At 43.3% G+C, this 19,224-nt stretch overlaps 2 protein-coding genes across 10 annotated transcripts in view; one reads left to right on the top strand and one right to left on the bottom strand.

The window, feature by feature from the left end:
• Positions 1 to 5,769: 5,769 nt before the first annotated feature.
• Positions 5,770 to 19,053, top strand: TVP23A (trans-golgi network vesicle protein 23 homolog A). Of its 4 annotated transcripts, none has more exons than XM_071571662.1 (9): positions 5,770 to 6,110; positions 6,184 to 6,263; positions 9,461 to 9,605; positions 9,895 to 10,005; positions 10,516 to 10,605; positions 12,707 to 12,832; positions 14,411 to 14,540; positions 14,953 to 15,007; positions 16,658 to 19,053. In XM_071571662.1, exons 1-9 carry the CDS (start codon positions 5,859 to 5,861, stop codon positions 16,671 to 16,673), a joined length of 1,005 nt encoding a protein of 334 aa, XP_071427763.1. In that variant the 5' UTR covers positions 5,770 to 5,858; the 3' UTR covers positions 16,674 to 19,053. The 4 variants fall into 4 exon arrangements, with proteins under 4 accessions (XP_071427763.1, XP_071427764.1, XP_071427767.1 ...); XM_071571663.1 differs by having other exon boundaries at positions 5,771 to 6,110; positions 9,461 to 9,497; XM_071571666.1 differs by lacking the exon at positions 9,895 to 10,005 and having other exon boundaries at positions 5,771 to 6,110; positions 9,461 to 9,497.
• NUBP1 (NUBP iron-sulfur cluster assembly factor 1, cytosolic) overlaps positions 15,955 to 19,224 on the bottom strand; it is a 51,949-nt gene continuing 48,679 nt past the window's right edge. For all 6 annotated transcript variants that reach the window (XM_071571660.1, XM_071571659.1, XM_071571657.1 and 3 more), the window contains 5 exons: positions 18,856 to 19,010; positions 17,692 to 17,802; positions 17,471 to 17,573; positions 16,708 to 16,791; positions 15,955 to 16,123 (listed from right to left, as the gene is read on the bottom strand). In XM_071571660.1, coding sequence (XP_071427761.1) covers positions 16,071 to 16,123; positions 16,708 to 16,791; positions 17,471 to 17,573; positions 17,692 to 17,802; positions 18,856 to 19,010 — 506 coding nt within the window. In that variant the 3' untranslated portion in view covers positions 15,955 to 16,070. The remainder of the gene's footprint in view (positions 16,124 to 16,707; positions 16,792 to 17,470; positions 17,574 to 17,691; positions 17,803 to 18,855; positions 19,011 to 19,224) is intronic.

Genomic DNA, 19,224 nt, shown 5'->3' with positions numbered 1-19,224 from the left:
GAAGAAACCACATATTTTAGGGGCTTTCCTAGAGCATTTCTGATCTTTGTCAACTAAACACACACCAGACACAAAAGCTATCAAAATCCACATTAGACACAGGAGCTCTGCCTTTTGTCAGTTGAATAAACCAGCTCTCACCGTGACCTCCATTCCAGTAGCTGTGCTGTTTTTCTTGTAACTGCACACAGTGATTGTGGTATCACAGACAAGGTCACACCACATTTTCCCAGGAGCTTCAGGTCCATGTTTCTGCAGTCCTGCAGTGTGGTCTCTGGGCTGCTCTGCCATGGAGAAAGGGAACCCTCACACCCTCCTGCTGAGGCTGCTCTGCCCTGCAGGAAGGATAAAAGTCAGACAGTCAGTGCATTCCCTGAGAAACAAACAGGTTAGGGGTTTTGCCCCTCTTCCAAGGTTTCTTTCAGTATTTTAAAGTGGTGGTTATTTATACATTTTAAAGATGTGTGGCTCATGAATTCAGGCCCATTCACAGAAGAAACAAATGCTTCACCCTCCAGTTGTGGAGTCAGGCAGAACAGCTTCCACAGGAACAGCTGTGGAGACATCCAGTGCAGCCTGGAGCTTCCTCCTCTTCTAGGCTGGGAGGTTGAGGCTTGTCACCTTTCAGGCCATTGAGGGAATTGTGGTCTCTTTTCAATCACAGTCTCAGTTGTAAACGGGGCTCACAGGCCACAGACATGAAGCTTGCTTTCAGTTTTGGCAAAGGAGGTTGGGGCCCTGCCTCCAGGAGAGGTTCAGAGCTGTGTGCTCCATACAGTGAGTTATCCCCAGCAGCATCTGGTGTATCTTGTAAACAATATGCAGTCGATGTGTCAGATCCCATTCCAAGGCACTTAATGCCCTGTGGCTTAAAGGGGGGATCCAGTGACCTAAGGACCAATCCTGAGCACCTTTTCCTCTTCATATGATTCAAACCTACAGAAATGGTAGGGATTTTGTGAATTTTAATTCCTCAGATATCCCTTCAAGTCCTCTGTGACAGACTACATGGAATATTAGAGAATTAGAGCTGAAGACATTTGGTGAAAAAGTATGAATAAACAAATTAAGGAAAGATACTATTAAACAATAATGCTATAGAAGTAGAGACCACAGGTTGCTTCAAAAAAGTTTGCAAGTCAAAGAATTAAGAATGGTAGGTACAGGTTTTTCATTTCATTGCATCACCAGATTAGGAATCCCTTCTTACTTTGTGTTTTGTCTATATATTTTTCTGATAAAGTTATTGCTTTAACACCCCCCCCAACTGACTATAAATAAGAACAACAAACATAAGCAAGTATAGCAAAAGCTGCTTAGCCACAGACTCCACAACAAAAGATGAAGTAGAAATTGCCAGTGAAAGTGGTTGAAGAACTGTCCAACAAGCACCTCAGGGAGCTGAACAAGGCTGTGTTGGTATTACTAGCAGCTGGGGGAGGAAAGAAAAGACTAGACTAGAAGAAAAAAGCAAATGAATAAGCAGCTTACAGATTTTATAAGCAACTTCAACTTTTATTATTTATTAACTTTTATTTGTACAGTTAAATTGGAGCAACAGTACTCAATTTTTCATATCAGCCTCCTATTATACTAAGTTTCTCAACTGTTTAATAACCCTCAGGATCTTTTATTTAATAGGTTAGGATCATTATTATATTTTTTCTCCTCAGCAAGCCTAAGGCAGGAGAGGTATTGGATACTTGTGTGAGTGTGCCCAGGCATCTTAAATTCCTATGGCAAAGTAGGGGAGGGACTCCAAGCATTCCTTCTGATGAAATCACTGCCATTCTGGGAAACAGATCCCTGAGTGCAGGGATGAGCTCTGCCTACCGCAGTGGATCTGTGAAGTTGCTTAAACCAAACTCTTGACAAGTGCCCAAACAACCCAAGTATCTTATTTTTGGAGTTCCTAATTTGAGAAATAAGAAATTATTTGCAAAAGTAACAAGTACCAAGAACTGCAGCTGAGAACAACTGAAGCTTTGAACATAACAAGAGATACATAAAGCTAAACACACCAAGAATTCCCCATCCACATGCTGGGAAGCAATGCAGCCCAGGCTGGAGGAGAGCTGAGGACTGTGCCTTGGGATGCCTTTGTTTTGGCTGCCTCTAAGTGACCACTGCACAGCCTAAGTAGAGAAAGATGCTGAAGTAATCTCAATAATTTCAAAGATTTTTTGTTTCCCAGGTAACTGTACTAGAGATTCCTACAGCATGAGTTAAATAAGCCCTAAAGCCACACAGTGAACACAGAAGATAAAATAAGGTATTTAATAAAAATATATAGTGTTTCCTTGGTTTTTTCCTAACTGAAAGGAATACAGCTACTGCTACACTTTTTAGAATCAAAAACCAGTTACTGTGCAATAATGGGTATTTATACTCCTTTCTTCAGATACTCAGTGTCCTTGGGCAGTTTACAGGGAGATTCTCTGACGTCATATCCTGCAAATTCTGGGTGGTGCTCCAAAGGGAAAGAGAAATCAGCTGACTTCTTGGTAGCTGTGTGACTAAAACACAATGCAAATTTAGAGGAGGTTCTACCTATTGTTGAAACAGAAAATGAGAGACATTCTTCAGTTATTCTAATCAAGCCTTTGGCATTAATAGTGCTCTACAATAAGGAGGTTGTTATTTGTCTGGGGAGAGGGTTGATTGCCTGTAAGGAAATGGCAAGTGCACAGCAGCTACTGATACATTTTTTAACTATTTCATGCTATATATTTTAGTGAGTAATTAAGTGAAAGCTTAACATATTTCATAAATGGTCACAATTTTCCTGTGTACAAACCTAAAAACCAAAGCACAGTTCATAAATTCAGTGCAACCATCTTCACATTTGGTGCTGTTGAAGCAATATTTGAGAACTTGCATCACCTTTAGGGAGTTGCTAACCTTTCCAATGTTCAAATAATTTGTAGTTAAACCAGAACTCAGAAAAAATGTTGGAAATAGAATGGTCTGTTCTGTTAAATCCTAGAAAAGACTGGAAACTTCTAAAGAGGTTTCACTCAGATGTACTTATTTTAAAACAATTTCTATTCCAGTAAACCCAAAATGAAGGTATTTTTTGTTTGACTGATGATTACTCTATTAACCAAGGATTCTTTCCAGCTCTTAAATTGATCTAAAACAAAATGACCCATAAAATACCTTGAATAATCACATAGCATAATTTGATATAGCTTTTTAGAGAATTTATTGAAATCATTTGCATGGTATGGTGAGAATCTCCTGTGGGATTATCTAATAAATTTTGTCAGGGAAACAGATAATCCCTACAGTAAGTCAGTGGAGATAAGCACTGGAAGGAGGGAAAATTAAAGAAACCATGGAAGTAGTGCTTTATCTGATAAGGAACATAGCACAGAGTTGTTCTCTTAGAACAAAAATGCAATGGCTCAGACAATACAGCAACCTTACAGATTTACTAAATTCAAGCCATTGGATTTGCTGTCAGAAGTGCTCTGAGAGGTGCAAAGGAGCTGATACAGTAGCTGAGATGAGTAATCTTGCAGTGAGGAAGACGTGAGACTTCCTTGCACTGCTGAAGGTTTCTGTCAGTGCAGTTCCGGGAGCTGCTTCCAAGTCAGAGCTGGTTGTTTGAGTTACTGTTATCAGATTCTCGGAAGCAGAAGTGCATGTTTGATACAGCAAATGCAGCAGGGGTCAGCTTCAGGTGTGCACAGAATTATTTAATAATTTTACCTCATCACAGCCCTCAAAGAGTTTATATCTTCTTGGGGAGTGAAAGTCTATACTTAAAGATTTTAATATTTTAGGCTATGGTGACCCATCCCATCAAATCACAAACTGCCTATTCAGTCTTTTGGTGCAAGTCTACTATACTTACTAACACACTGTAAAGTGTTTTAACAATACCAAGGCCAAAATACAATGACCACAATATTAACATTATTAGTCATCAAAATACACCTTTCCTCCCTTACAGTTACAACCCTGCTAAGAACAGCTCTACTGTTATTTTTCTGGCATATTAGGTATTGCTTTGCTCCAGGAAGTCTTGCACAAAGCTACTTTCCAATTAATGTTTTTGGAATGTTCAGCTCAGTAACTTCGGTACCTACTCAACTGATACATTCCAGTTTAGTTTTAGAAGAGACTAAGAAGTTATTATTTTGCAAGTGAATTTAATGGTAATAGCTAGTCAGATCTACACATGGCTGAGATTTATCAGATCTTCCTCAATCCTCCTCTTTATGCTTATCTGACCAGACTATTTCCCCTCGTTGTTGTGAAACTGTTACTCCTATCCTGAAGTTTAGTTGTCTTGTTTCACTTCCCTAACTCTGCTGCATAATTCACCTGCCAGTTAAAAAAAAAAAAAAAAAGCAAGCAGGACAAATCTTTATGATAGAATCACAGAATCTCCTAAGTTGGAAGGGACCCACAAGGATCATTGAGTCCACCCCCTGGCCCTGCACAGGACAGCCCCAGGAATCCTGCCATGGGGCTGAGATATTGCCCAAACACTTGAGCTCTGGCAGCCTTGGGGCTGTGCCCACTGCCGTGGGGTGCCCGGCCACCTTTCAACAGCCAACCTAACCCGGCCCTGGCACAGCTCCATGCCATGACCTCTGGTCCTGTCGCTGGTCACAGAGAGCAGAGATCGGTGCTGCCCCCCATGAGGAGGCTGCAGACCCCGATGTGGTCTGACCTCAGTCTCCTCCAGGCTGAACAAGCCAAGTGCCCGCGGCCACTCTGACTGAAGGGCCGAGTTACTCGCACTGCACCCCTGGTACCTCACGGTGTTGGACCCCACCGACTGCGCCCACAACTGCTCCCCAACAGGGGCACAGGGCCTGAGGTGTGCTCGTGTTTGTGCAGATACATTCACCTTTCTCTCCGCTGCTTTTTGCTTTCAGGGTTTGTCTTCAGCGTGGGACTCCAGCGGCCCTGGCCCGGCTGGGAAATCGCATCGCGGCGGGCTGGGGATTGGAATGCTGGGGGGCTGGGGCTGCTGAGGGCTGGGAATGCCGGTGGGCTGGGGCTGCTGAGGGCTGGGAATGCCGAGGGGCTGAGGCTGCTGAGGGCTGGGAATGCCGGGGAGCCGGGGCTGCCGAGGGCTGGGAATGCTGGGGAGCCAGGACTGCTGAGGGCTGGGAATGCCGGTGGGCTGGGGCTGCTGAGGGCTGGGAATGCCGAGGGGCTGAGGCTGCTGAGGGCTGGGAATGCCGGGGAGCCGGGGCTGCCGAGGGCTGGGAATGCTGGGGAGCCAGGGCTGCCGAGGGCTGGGAATGCCGGGGAGCCGGGGCTGCTGAGGACTGGGAATGCCGAGGGGCTGGGGCTGCTGAGGGCTGGGAATGCCGAGGGGCTGAGGCTGCTGAGGGCTGGGAATGCCGAGGGGCTGAGGCTGCTGAAGGCTGGGAATGCTGGGGAGCCGGGGCTGCTGAGGGCTGGGAATGCCGAGGGGCTGGGGCTGCTGAGGGCTGGGAATGCCGGGGCGTTGAGGCTGCTGAAGGCTGGGAATGCTGGGGAGCCGGGGCTGCTGAGGGCTGGGAATGCCGGGGCCCTGGGCCTGCTGAGGACTGGGAATGCCGAGGGGTTGGGGCTGCTGAGGGCTGGGAATGCCGGGGCGCTGAGGCTGCTGAGAGCTGGGAATGCCGGGGAGCCGGGGCTGCTGAGGGCTGGGAATGCTGGGGAGCCGGGGCTGCTGAGGGCTGGGAATGCCGGGGCGCTGAGGCTGCTGAGGGCTGGGAATGCCGAGGGGCTGGGGCTGCTGAGGGCTGGGAATGCCGAGGGGCTGAGGCTGCTGAGGGCTGGGAATGCTGGGGAGCCGGGGCTGCTGAGGGCTGGGAATGCCGGGGCGCTGAGGCTGCTGAGGGCTGGGAATGCCGGGGAGCCGGGGCTGCGGAGGGCTGGGAATGCCGGGGAGCCGGGGCTGCGGAGGGCTGCCCCTTGGGTCGGGGGTCCGCGCTCCTCACGCTGCTGCCCGGCCCGCGGCCAAAGCCCTTCAAGCCGCCCTGTCCCCCGCAAAGGCAGCGCCGAGAGGCGGCCCCGCTCCGAGGCGGTGCCCGGGGAGCAGCCCGGCCCCTTTTCCCTGGATCAGCTCCCGGCCCTGGAGCTGCGGGAGGATGAAGCAGGTAACGGGGCGGGCGGGGCGGGACGGGACGCGGCCCCCCCGGTCCCTGCGCGCTGACGGTGTCTCCACGGCAGGCGCTGGTGGACGACACCGAAGATGTGTCCCTGGATTTCGGGAGCGAGGAGGAGCTGGCGCTGCGCAAGGCGCGGATCAGGTAACAGCGCGGAGGCCGCCGCGTCGCGGCCTCGCTGCTCCGGCTGGACTGGCGCACCGCAACACAGAAAACTCCATTTAAACACTCGGTTCCCATTTTTTACAGCGAGGGTGGTGAGGCGCTGGAACAGGCTGTGCAGGGAGGCTGGGGAGCCTCTGGCCGGGAGATGCCCGGGCTGGAGCAGGCGAGGCCCAGCCCTGCTGCCCGGTATCACCGGGCCGCGAGAACAGAAACCTGGATGGAAACCTGACACACCCAACTTACCCAAATCCCACCCAAACAATACTTTTGTTAGAGCTGGAGCAGCCCCAGCAAAAGCAGCCGTGCTGCCGTGCTCAGGTGTTGCATCCCACACCTGCCTGAAGGGACACTGCAAGAGACCTGCAATAAAACTGTCATGTTTTCCTGCCATGGAATGTGGTGATGTAGATGTTACATAAGAAAATCCAACCTTTTAACCCCCCTCATCTGTCAAGTTAAGCAATCTTGGGTTTCTCACCTCGGGAGTCACTCTGCAGCTCTGGCCACATTGAGGTCCCAGGTGACAGAGCTGCTGTTCCATCAGTGGCTTTTGAAGAATCGTCAGCCAAAGATTGTGAAAGGAAGAGTTTTGTGTCAAAAGGAATTATGCATGCACTCGCTGACAATGTACATAATCGGCTTTCATTTAGGTTGCTTTCTTCCACTTTGCCCCAGTTTATTCTGATCCATTACAATGGTGATATTTCTTACAGTTGTCAGCAAAGAAAAATAAGAGATGTTAAACCTGACACAATGTTATCTGAGCCAACAAGCAATCATGTAGCTTTACAATACAATTACTCTGTTTTACCAGTGTCTGGTGATGCATTTCTGCCCTTGCACTGCATTGGACTTTGTAACTGCATACTGAGTCAGTCTTTAGCAGCAGCACACATTTTAAATGAAGGTTTATGTTTTGGTGCAGTCTTGGAGAACATAGCCCAAAGAATTAAACTAAACTGAGAAACAAGTTTAGAAGTACCTTGAGCACATGAGCCACAAATTCTGTCTGTGGGACCAGACTAGACCAAGCATGAAGTGAAACCACTCTGAAATGTTTGCAGGGGGTTCACAGCATCAGTTACTCTAGAGATCTGTTCCTTCTGGTTCACAGTACTCCATAGCAGGGAACAAGCAAAGTTCAGCAAACCAGACTGTTATGTGATCCACTTTGTGTAGACGTTTCCTTGGAGACAGGTCTTTGCTCTTGCCCTCATGACAATAATAAAAGACAATCTCATACTGAAAATTAATCTGCTATAGAATGCAGAAATGAAACTGCATACAGACAGAACTGCTTACACTGTTCACACAAATGTTAGTTTTTAGATTTCTGAAGAATCTTGTTCAAGTCTGAAGCACATTTAGGTATGCAAAATTTAGTTGTCCTATTAGAGGACATAACAAGAAGTTCCAATAATTTGTCTTTAACTTTTTGCCAATTTCATATATCTTGTCCTTGGTTGGAATTTCCATACGCTATGGTAAGTTATGCTGTGTGAAGACATCAAGCTTGCAAACTGAACAGAGGTTATTGTCACAAGGTGAATGGCAACCATTTAGCCTTAAGGCCTCAGTTCTACACTACAGGGATGTTTAGATGCAAAAGTCCAAGCAAGTAGGTTGCTATTCTTTCAGAAGCAAAGGTATGCCAAGCAGAGCCAGTGCAGACTTCCAGTTACCTTTATCTTTTACTGGGTTTGAATGAAGAAATAAAAAAAATGAAAAGTTAGCATGTTCCAAAGCTTATACCATCTCCCATTAGTACAAGAAATAAAAATGCTTATACAATGATTTCTTAATGCCATCCTATTTCTGGATATTAAGTTGTAAAAGAGTTCTATAGAGTACAATTTAATTCAATAGAAATGCATTCACAGAAGAAAAGCCAGAAAGTTATTTAAAAAGGAAACTGATTGTTTAGCTTCAGGTTTTAACAGATGATGGTCTCCTTATTAAAACTTCTGTTTGTATATGACAGGAACTATACATTTGTTCTGTTAAGTGAGGAAGTGAACAGTTTATTTACTGGATTCCATTAGTTTCAAAATGATTACTTTATTTGAAGCATAAATTTTCTGAGGTTGAGAGAGTTGTCCAAAGAGTGAGGTGCAAGTTTTGATACATCTCTGCATTCCTCCATGGGACAAGAACCTGCAAGACTGTCTGTGGCTTAGTGAGCATGTCCTTGTGAGAGGATTGACATTCCATGCCTCAGTAAGTGTCTAACACTGTAATAAGTCAGAGCTTCTTGCTCATGTACTTTTTGTCTTAGTAAATACCCTTCAAATTTTGATACTGGAACACATTCAGCATCCAAACAGTAATCCTGTTGTAATCCAATAATCCTGCTGAGTCTGCCTTCCAAAATGAAACACTACTTCTCCAAAGCTCAGCACCCCCTGGTGTGAGTCGCGTCTGTTTTTGACAGTTCACAATATCCACTCTACCCACCCACCCTGTTTACAGCACAAAAAGCCCCTTTTGCTTAAAATATCATGTGTTCAGTTGTAAGTAAGAAGTTTTTGGAAAGTTTGAGGTTAACGTGGGCATGACCAGGAGTAAATATAAACTACAGCTGTGCATAAATTTTACTTCTCCACTCATGTGTGTAGTACTACAAGTATAGTATTGACATTTCATATACATATATAAACACTAGAACAGTTAAACAGCTATAGTACAATATTACAGACATTAAATATGAAGGTTCATTTTGTATTACACCAAACAGATACTTTTTCTTAGTTTCAAAGTTCCTGTTTTGTTTTCAAAACAGTTCTGAAAGGCACGAGAACTGTCTCAATTATTTTGTGCTTTGGAGTGCTGATTTATTTCATGAAACAGTGAGGATTTTAGGACACTGTGTTGAACACCACTACTACATTCCTTCAGTACCAAGGACACTGGTGAAAGACTCCAGATTTTGTTTTATTTTTGAGACAGTTATGACATGAACATCACATTCATTTTTTAGCTTTAGATTGAAGCTTGCCTCTTGCAAATACTATTCCTTGGATAATGAAGATACACACCAACACTTGAAATAATGGAGGCTACAAACCAAAATAAAATTTTGAAGTAGAAATAGTTGTGTTATACTACACTGTCAGCAAATACTGTAACATTCCTTTTTGTCACATAACTTCATATATGCTCTGTGTTTTCTTTTCTAGGCACCCACTGGCCACCTTTTTCCACCTGTTTTTCCGAGTGAGTGCTATTGTTACCTACTTGTTCTGTGACTGGTTCAGCAACAGCTTTGTTGCCTGTTTTGTCACTATTCTCCTCCTTCTATCCTTTGACTTTTGGTCAGTCAAGGTAAGATGACTCTGAATAGTAATTACCTTTGAAAGTAATTTGCTTGCTATTAAATAAACCAGAAAAGGATATAGATATACTGACAAGAGTAACAATAACATCGTGATCTGTTGATTTATTTAATGTCTAGCCCATTTTAATGGAGATGTTTACATATGTTATTGTTATCACCATGTTGTCCATGGCTGATGGAAGCTGCAATATTGTGAGAAAACTGCTTTGCTGTAGGTAGATTTATTTGTATGTTTTCCCTCTTACAAATACAAATTACAGTAATACTGGCTTTCAGTTATGGATGCCTGAGGATTTTCAGAGCTGCAGACCAGACCCCACAGCAGGGGCTGCAGGAGGTCCCTGGAAGCCCAGCTATGGCTCTGGTGCCCTAGCCATGTGCAGGCAGGTGGGTCAGGCCAGCCCAGGATCCAGGGGCTCCACACATGGAACAAGGCTTTGTTTTGTAGAAGTGAAGCATTGATGTATCTCCGGTATTCTGAAAGCTTCCACTGTTCAGAAATAGTTTCTAAGTTTGTTTGCTTGATCCACACAGTTCACTTGCTTATCATTAATCTCCCATTTTTCAATGTGGTTTTGTTCTCAGTGCTCCTCTTTTACTGAGGAAATCGGGTGCTTGTCCAACTGACTGACTTAAAAAAGATGCAACCTATAATTTCTTATCTAAATAAGTGCTATTGTGCTATAATTATCATATTAAAAGAGAACAGGCTTCTAAATTTGTGGTAACTTCATCCATCATTAATGGCCATTGTGCTCAGGCTGGCAGAGCTTTTAGAAGTAAATTGAGTATTTGATAAAAGATGATGATTTTCGAACATGCTTGTCTTTTTAATTTTTTATTGTTAGACAAGTGAATTGTGCTACTGATTAATGCAAATAATGGTTTCATCTCTAGAATGTGACAGGAAGACTCTTGGTTGGTTTGCGTTGGTGGAACCAGATTGATGAAGATGGAAAAAGCCACTGGGTGTTTGAAGCAAAAAAGGTAAATATATTAATAGAAGGAGGCACAGGGCAAACAGAATCCATCGGAAATGTGTAAAGCTGATACTAAGTCAAATAAAAGTCAAATAAAGTAACAAATAGAGCACCTTTGTAACAGTTACTTTTTATCCAGGTTCCATAGAAGACAATATAAGTAAAGTATTCAGGTGCAAACACTGGTTTGTCACATCCTGGAAAGCTTCAGGGCAAAACTGGTCTCACAACATCGTCACGTGGATCAGCAGAATAAATATCCACAATGTGGTGCTGTAGGTGTGAAACATTTCTAGTGGTTCTGTTTTATTTTCTACAGAGAGTATCTTATAATAAACACATCTTCCACAGAATCCTCTTCAGGAAAGATGGATATGGAAAGCAATGCTGAATAGTTCAGATTCAGTATTTTAAAATTAATATTTTATTCATGCTCATGGAATATAGTGGGGACTGGAACCAGGATCACAGAGCACTCTCATGCTGCCAGAGCTCCCCCAAACACCCTGAGCCACCAGGCTCTGAAATAGCATCACTGCCTGAGCCAAGACTCAGGATTTTGCTTTCCACTGCCCGATTCGGGCAAGAGCCTGGCAGAACAGCACCCCCACTGCTGCCCGGGCCATCCATGCCCCTGGGGCCGCCCGGCTGTGCCCCGGGCTGGGACAGGGGTGGCTGTGCGGGGCTGGAGTGCCCTCTGCAGCCGCGGGCCGGGCGGGAGCACACAGCCATCCACTGTGCCCCCGAATGGAAAGGCAGGACACAGACTACCCTGCACCAAGGAAAAGAAACCAGATGACCGTCATAGTTTCTTAGCTCTGTGGAGACAGGAAGCAAGAGTTTGCTTAGAGCTTAAAAGCAACGGCATCCATAAAATAACCTCTGGTTCTCAGAATTACTGTGAGATGAGCAAGCCTTGTTCACCTAGTACAGTTTGTAATTCTAGCCTAGAAGTACTAAGTTGATTCACCAGGCTGGGCTAAAGACTTCCAAAATTTCTTTCAAATAATAACTTTATCAATGTGAAAGTAATAGTCCCACAAGAAAGAACATATAATTAGATTGTATTTTTATCATAGCTTATCCACAACAAATACTTTGTCATGGCAAGGTCCTGGAATACACGATTCTCTTACTTCCCAAGGCATGCATTCCCCTCCTCCTTTGCCACTCCTCTGGCAGCTCATTAACATCTATTGCTGTATGGGTAAATTTGCTTAGAAATATTCCAAGTCACTCACCAACAACTAATTCCTGGCACGTGGCTGTTGCAGCGGAGGTTCACCTCGGAAATCCTGCTTTCTGCTCATGCTTGCTGAAAGAAAAGTAATTCTTCCACTTACATCCCAAACAGTATTTCCTTGGGCTGACTGCAGCCTTTTGTAATCTTTCATCAAATTAATCAAGCCTTTTAGGTGCAGAGTTCTCATGTGTGTTGACTTTGGGTTTGTTTTTTAGCTCCCACATAGTTAGTGCTAAAGCAATGTCACTGCTGGGTAATTTGTCAGTAATTCAGGATACAGGTGATTAAACCCTTTTATTGACTAAGAGTAACTGTCTTTTTCTGTAACTATGAAGGCATGGAACATTATTCTCTAGACCTCTGCAACATCACTGATCTAGAGGGTACATGAAAAAGTTAAGACACCTTGTAGTTATTGCATCTTTCAGGGTTTTCTTAAGCAAGATAATTTAACCACAGTTACAAGCTGTATGACAATGCCTCATGAGGGATAAAGTCTTTTTTTCACATGGAAATTTCGAAGCCACAGTTTTTAGTGTAAGGAATGTCAGCAGAGTTCAGAAGCAAAACTGAGATATTAGTTAATTAAATAGGAAGACAAGCTTCACACAATATTTAAATCAAGCTAAGATACTGCATCTTTTTAGGAAAATGCATGGAAATGGGCACTGTCTGAACTAGAAGTCAATGGGTGGAAATGCTGTCATGTACAGTAGGGCACTGGGCAGAAAACTTGGCATTAGCTACTTCTCTACTTGGTCAACTTTCCTTCTACGCATATAATGAAACTTTCCTCCTCTGTTAATTTGTCATTTATTGTGCATTTTGACTCCGTGACTGGTAGTTTCAATGATTTTCCTTCTAGGTGTCCACAGTAGCTGCCTCAACTGAAGCTGAAGCCCGAATCTTTTGGCTTGGTCTCATCATCTGCCCTGTGATTTGGACACTGTTTTTCTTCAGCACCTTGTTCTCCCTGAAGCTGAAATGGCTGGTGAGTTGGGGGTATTTAAAGATCTACAGCTGACAGACAATCTTGGTAGAGAGAAACTCCAGATCTGTTACTTTTGAACCAAATCTCCCAACAGTACAAAAATCCCACCAAGTACTTCAAGGAAGCCCAAGGAGTTTTCTGTGTTCAAACCCTGCACTCTGGAATGGATTAGTAATTTTTAGCTGCACTTCTACATCATTGGATGTCAACTCCTTCATCTGACCAGAGAACCTCAACTTATGGCCCAAATTATGGCCTTTTTTTTAAACTCTGGCAACTTACTCTTCCCCAGCTTATTTCAGTCCAGTGAAACCAACAGGAGAGGACATAAAAAACAATCAGTGGTGTGCTGGTTTTCAGGTTTTCAAGTCTCCTTGGGATTTGAATCTTACTCTGAAAAGGAAGGATTTTACATCTCTGGTTCCACTCTCTTTTGAAAGAACCAGCATAATTAGTGCTTAAAATCTTGATAAATAGAGCTATAAATATGGATTTTTTAATTTCTTTATTTATAAGCCCTCTACTTTACAAAAAAAAAAAACAAACCCCAACACTACCCCATATATTGCATGATGTTAAAATATTTTTGTCTATGAAATCTTCTCATTTTCCCCTGTAAACATTAAGTGCTTGGGTATTCACCACAGAATTCATTCTGTCACATCCCCAGCCATGCTCAGCACCATTTCTTAATTCAGTTTGGAAAGCTACAAAGCACCTCCGACATGTGCACCACATGACCAGTTAACAGCCAAGTTTGCATTTTATTATTCAATTAAACAAGAAATTTATCTATGGACATGAATCATTTACAAGAAGTAATAGTTAAAATTGAACCAGCACTCTTTGTTCATGGCTCCACCTTTATTTTTGAAAACAAGAGTTTGTTTGCTAAGCCAAGAGCTGGTTGGAGACAGAAGCCCAAAGGGCTCTGCAGGCAGGTTGCTCAGGTGCTTGTAAAAGGCAAGTTACACAATGAAAACGAGATTGCTTCCAGGAACTGGTCCTGAGGCTGAGAAACACTTCTGGTAAGTCACTCCATTAGTCAGATGGGTTCCACCTGCTAAGCCTGTAGTACCACTAAAGGAGCCCCTTACTTTCACTGTCAATGCTAGACAGGGATTCCCATCTGTAGATGCTGTGTAAATCTGGAAATTACAGGATCTTGCTTGTATATAAGGTGTTTGTCAGCTAAGCAGGCCTGCACTGTGCCAGGTATCTGGATGTGAAACTTTTAGATACAGATGGGGCTTCAAAAAAGCGAAATGTTTCTGGAACCTGTTGAGTAGGTCTTTTTTTTTGAGTAAGTGCTTTTAGGAAAGTAATTAAGTCAAGATACAGAATGGCAAAATTGGTATCAATGGTTTGATAAAAAGAGGCATTTTGTAGGACGGACCTATTGTGTTTAAGTTTGACATGACTGGATCTCTTTGAAAGTCATTTATCATTGGAAGGAACATCCCCCTCTTACAGCACGTTTCTCAGGATGGGATGTATATGTACACACATGTATAGATCTTACACACAGTTGATATGCAGTGGTGTATTTGCCCCTGCTGACCTTCTGTTTGTCCACAGGCTCTCGTGATAGCTGGGATCTCCCTTCAGACTGCTAATTTATATGGCTACATCCACTGCAAACTAGGGGGACAAAAAACCCTCAGCAGAGTGACTTCCAGGTTGTTTGCCACGGCAGATGTTCCCAAGAGTAAGTACTGAGCTGTCTGTCAGCTGCAGCCTGTGAGGCAGCACAGGCCAACCTACATGGTTGGCTCTGGCTCTTCCCAGGTCACAGTTCCTGTAGTAACTCCTGGCAGGGTGATCCTGGCTCTCCAACAAGCCTCTCTTGCAGCATCACACAGAGGGGCCATACCCCAGGTCACTTTGCTCTGTTTGGAAGCCTGTTGAGTTTCATAACTGAGCTGTTTCCAAGCTTCAGGAAGAATGTCCTCTGAAGTTAAATCCTTGGATTACTACAATTGTCATACAATGCCTCTGCCCAGGTACAGCTGGGAGAGCCATCATCAGCTCTCAGGCTTCCACCTGGCTCTTCCCTGCTTTTCTGAAGATTCCTGTCGCAGGTTCTGCTAACAGCCACATGGCCTCTGTTCACTCTGTAGGGCAGAAGAGAATTTCAGAAGATGGCACTGAAGAACATGGGAAGACAGTCCCGAGGTAATCAAACAAGGAAGAACTGAAAGGATGAGCAGTAAAAGTGCTATCATGAAAGCTGTTCTTCATATGAAGATATTTAAATGAAGCCCTTCTAGACTTATGCCTGCATGAAATAATGTCATTTGCATTTGAGTCTTTAGATCCTGAAAGGTTTAGAGCCTGTTACTTAAAAGCTTCACCAAAAAGTGGTCTGTGTGGCACAAGGACAGTATTTATGGTTTATACAAGTCATGCTGCTTCCAGGAAAACTGTCAACTAACCAGAAACGTTTGGATTATCTTAACACAGAATTAAATGTAATGAAAGGACAATGCTAAGTTGTTTCATTTTGGAAGTACAATAAACAAAATCAAACTGCCTTTCCATCTTACAAACAATACTGATTTTTCAAAGCTTTGATTCCTCAATAAAAGGGGGAATTACAATCCAAAAGGGCCTCTTAGTTATTAAAGATACCAAATGCTTATTTTTCAGTCTTGAGGCTAAGGGTCAAATAGAAGAAAACAAAATCCAGGTGCCATGTTCACACAGTACTCGTGTAAAGCAGGCAGTTATGTATTGGTAAAATGTTGATCTTGACACCTGTGAAAAAAACCCAAAACTGTACCTGTACTGTAATACTACATGGCATTTCACTCTAGATATGGAACTTTTCCATGGGAAGGAACAACACTTGGGTGAAGTTATTCAGGGAGAGAACAGGCATTACAGTTCACCCCAGCACATGCAGAGCAGCTCCAATACATGGTGCCCCAGTGTCAGCCCAGCCTAGTTTATATCCACCTTCCTAAACAAAATTTTGCCAACGTCAGAGTCAGGTTATTAGTACCATTACATCAGAGGCAGAAGGCAGCTCTTAACCCAGCTGCAGACTCAGCTTCACAGCTCTTTAGTGATGAAAGAATGACAAGAATCTTGAACTCTGGAAAAAAACTAAGGCAAGAATATTTATATTAAGAATTTATTTGCAATATACAAAAAAAATACATTCCTTCTATTGAATAAAGACATAAGTTACTTTACTATAATCAAACATGAACTGCATTTTTATTCCATTCACAGATTAGATACTCTTTTCTTCTTGAGAATGGTGTTTTTCACAGTATTCCTGAATTCCTGCAAAGATGGAGAAAAAGTAACGTAAATAGCATTTCAGTTGCACATCAGGAGTTTGTTGTTGCTGCACCACTGTGGCCCCTGTGGGTACAAATATCTCAGGTTGGGCTTTTATCGCAGGGAAAAACGCTTCAGGAATTTCCCATCTGTCTGCATTTTGTAACAGCACATCACCAGCTCTCTAGGTAGTTTTTGCAGGGGAGTTTTGTGCAAGTACAGTGAGAAGAAGAGGCATTAATTAGCCAGCTGCATCCCTCTGGGTTATGGTGAACACCCTCCACAGGCCTGCTCGAGCAGCTCAGAACTTCTCTGTGAGAGCAGGGGCACACACATCTCTGCAAATGACTGACTGAACCAAACACTGAAAACAGTTGGCAATTTCCTTATCACTTTAAAAGCCTGTCAGGACCAATGCCCAGAAGCAAACGGGGTATTTATTTGCAGCTGTTACTTTCAGAATTGCTATGCACATTTCCTGTTTTATTATTTGTGGCAGAATAACATAATCCTGTTTAACACCTTTATATATTTCAGCACTGCTCAGCACTGAGAGGATTCATCTGCACAGTGATTCTCAGACTTACTTTGAATGATATTCCTGTAAGACAATGCAGCTGGAGACTCTGGTGCTTCAGACAGGAACGACTGGCCACTGTCACAACTTTTTCCTTGAAGGAGAGGGAAAAACACAAAAGCAAAGCAGTAAGAAAAGATGAACTTTTTTTTATCTTTTATCTCAATTCAATGACATCCTTTCAAACAGCCACCTACATCTATTCCTTTAAGGAAGCCCTGATATCAGTAACAGGACTAGAACTACAGCTTACAGTTTTACAGAGGAATAGTATTAGCAGAAACCTTCAGTTGCTGTGCTGGGAGTACTGACCTGTTCCTTGATGTCATCAGTTGGTATGAATTGGTAACAGCTGGAGGGCAAGGAATGAAGCCACCTCACAACCCACAAGAGAATTTTGGCAGTGCCAGTAACAGTGAGGTTAAAGCACTGGTTTTAATGTTTAACATCTACAAGCTACAATTCTTTGAAGGCGTTATGATTTTATTCAGCCTGCATTTCCAGATGATTACACCAAAGAGAAAGGCATGTTGTATTTCAAAAATTATTACAGAGCTGAAAAGATGCATTATCAAATCTTAATTTAAAGATTAAGTTCCAGGTTAAGGGAATTACCCCAGCACTTTCCTCATTCTATGTCACAGTTCCAGTAAGTTTTGATTCAAAAAAACCTTCTATCTAAAAGTGGATATTTACCTAAGAGATATCAGTGCCCACATTAGGGTTTTCCAGTAATAGGAACAACTTGTTTCAAGTGCAGTAAGTAACTTTACCTATCTGTGGATCTAGAGGCACTTTACCCAGGAGGGAAACATTCAAGTTCTGGCACATCTTCTCTGCACCACCAGTAGTTGGGGGAAAGATCTGAGATTCATTCTGGGACAACAGGAAAATCAGAGTTAAAATATTGCACTTCTGAGAATAAGGCATTTTTTGAGCAATATTTTATATACACTGCCTAAGTAAAAATGCTGTAATACACAGCCAGCCTTACCTTGCACTTTGGACACACAAAGCCACTCATGTTTTCCACAACACCTATGATGGGCAGCTTCACCTTGTGGCAGAAGTTGATCTCTTTCCGAACATCCTGAAGTGAGATTTCCTGCAAATATTAGGAAAGGCTCATATTGCAACTGTCCTGTTTTCATGCTGATTCCATTCAGTTACCTCCTCTTTTAAAGTTAGTTTATACTGAATTATTACTGCTGTCTTAATATTTTGAGGAACAGACGCCTGTGCTATGTGGTCTAGCAACAATTCTATGAGTAGCAACAGAGCAGGTACAAGTTTCAGCCTCCTGGATGCAGTTCTGTTTTGAAATCTGACTCTATAAAGATTCACCCATATTTATGTTTTACCTCCTATGTTCCTCCTCCCTTCAGTTCTTTAAAAGCAATTTTTTCAGTTTACAGAAGGACCCTTGGTATTGTCCACAGAGCGAGGACAAGAACCATCAGTGTTACACCTGTTAACTCTTTCAAAATAAATTTGAAGTAACTTCTCCTTAGACTTTTCACACATATGCCTGACCCGAAACATTCTCCTCTTCCCTTCTTCCCTCACCACCTCTCTGCTATCACCCTTACCACTTCCCTTCCTCTACGTGTTATCCTTTCAGCTGCTGTGGAGATACAACATGTCTTTTGCTCCTGTTCCCTTCTAAACCAGGCACTAAAAACTTTTGTTTGAACTGGATGTATTCTGGGTTTCAGTTTTCCAGGGGTTAATTTCTCTTTTAAAAATGCAAATGACAAAACTGCCTGCTGGAGGCGACAGGCTGCTTCACAGGTATCAAATACTGCACAGCTCACCACTTAAAAACTAAACTTCTTCCTGACATTCTTCTGAGCATTAAGCCATTGCTGAGCAAATTACAGATGATCCTGTGAACTGTAATCCTGAAGCAGGAAGTGAAACCTGCATTTCCTTTCACCACACACATATCATGACAGCTTTCAGTTGTGAGCTGCTCCCTGGTTTAGTGACCCAGTCAGACCTCCAGCTCCTCTGAGACACCCACCTAACCCACACCCAGCAGCTGCAGGCACAGCACAACCAAGTCAGCTCTCAGAGGTTCTGTACCATTAGATCTCCCCAAAGTTCAACAGTCTCTAACCCAAGGATTGCCTTTAACTTGTGAGCTGCCCTCTCATACCTGAGGGGTGGTGACAATGACAGCGCCGTCGATGTGGGTGGCACTGAGGTACTGCACGATGGACAGGTGCTCGTCCGACGTCCCTGGGGGCGTGTCCACGATCAGGTAGTCAATCTCACCCCAGTCCACATCACGAAGAAACTGCTTGATCAACCCTAAAAGAAAGGAATGTGAAAAAAATACCTCCCTGTATTTCAGGTTGTAGGGTCTACTTCAACTTCTATAGCCTAGGTATGAAGATGCTTCTGACTTGTCAACTTCAGGACAAAACCACGTGTTTTGTCAAAGCTCGAGAAAAATATAAATAAAAAGACATCATGTGACATTATAATGTCATGAGTATGTTCAACTAAAGAAGTAAGAACCCAT

Source organism: Pithys albifrons, chromosome 16 (assembly GCF_047495875.1).
Source record: "Pithys albifrons albifrons isolate INPA30051 chromosome 16, PitAlb_v1, whole genome shotgun sequence".
In the NCBI taxonomy this organism is placed as follows: domain Eukaryota; kingdom Metazoa; phylum Chordata; class Aves; order Passeriformes; family Thamnophilidae; genus Pithys; species Pithys albifrons.
Note: the sequence above shows the minus strand (reverse complement) of the source record. Positions and strands in the feature narration are given on the sequence as shown.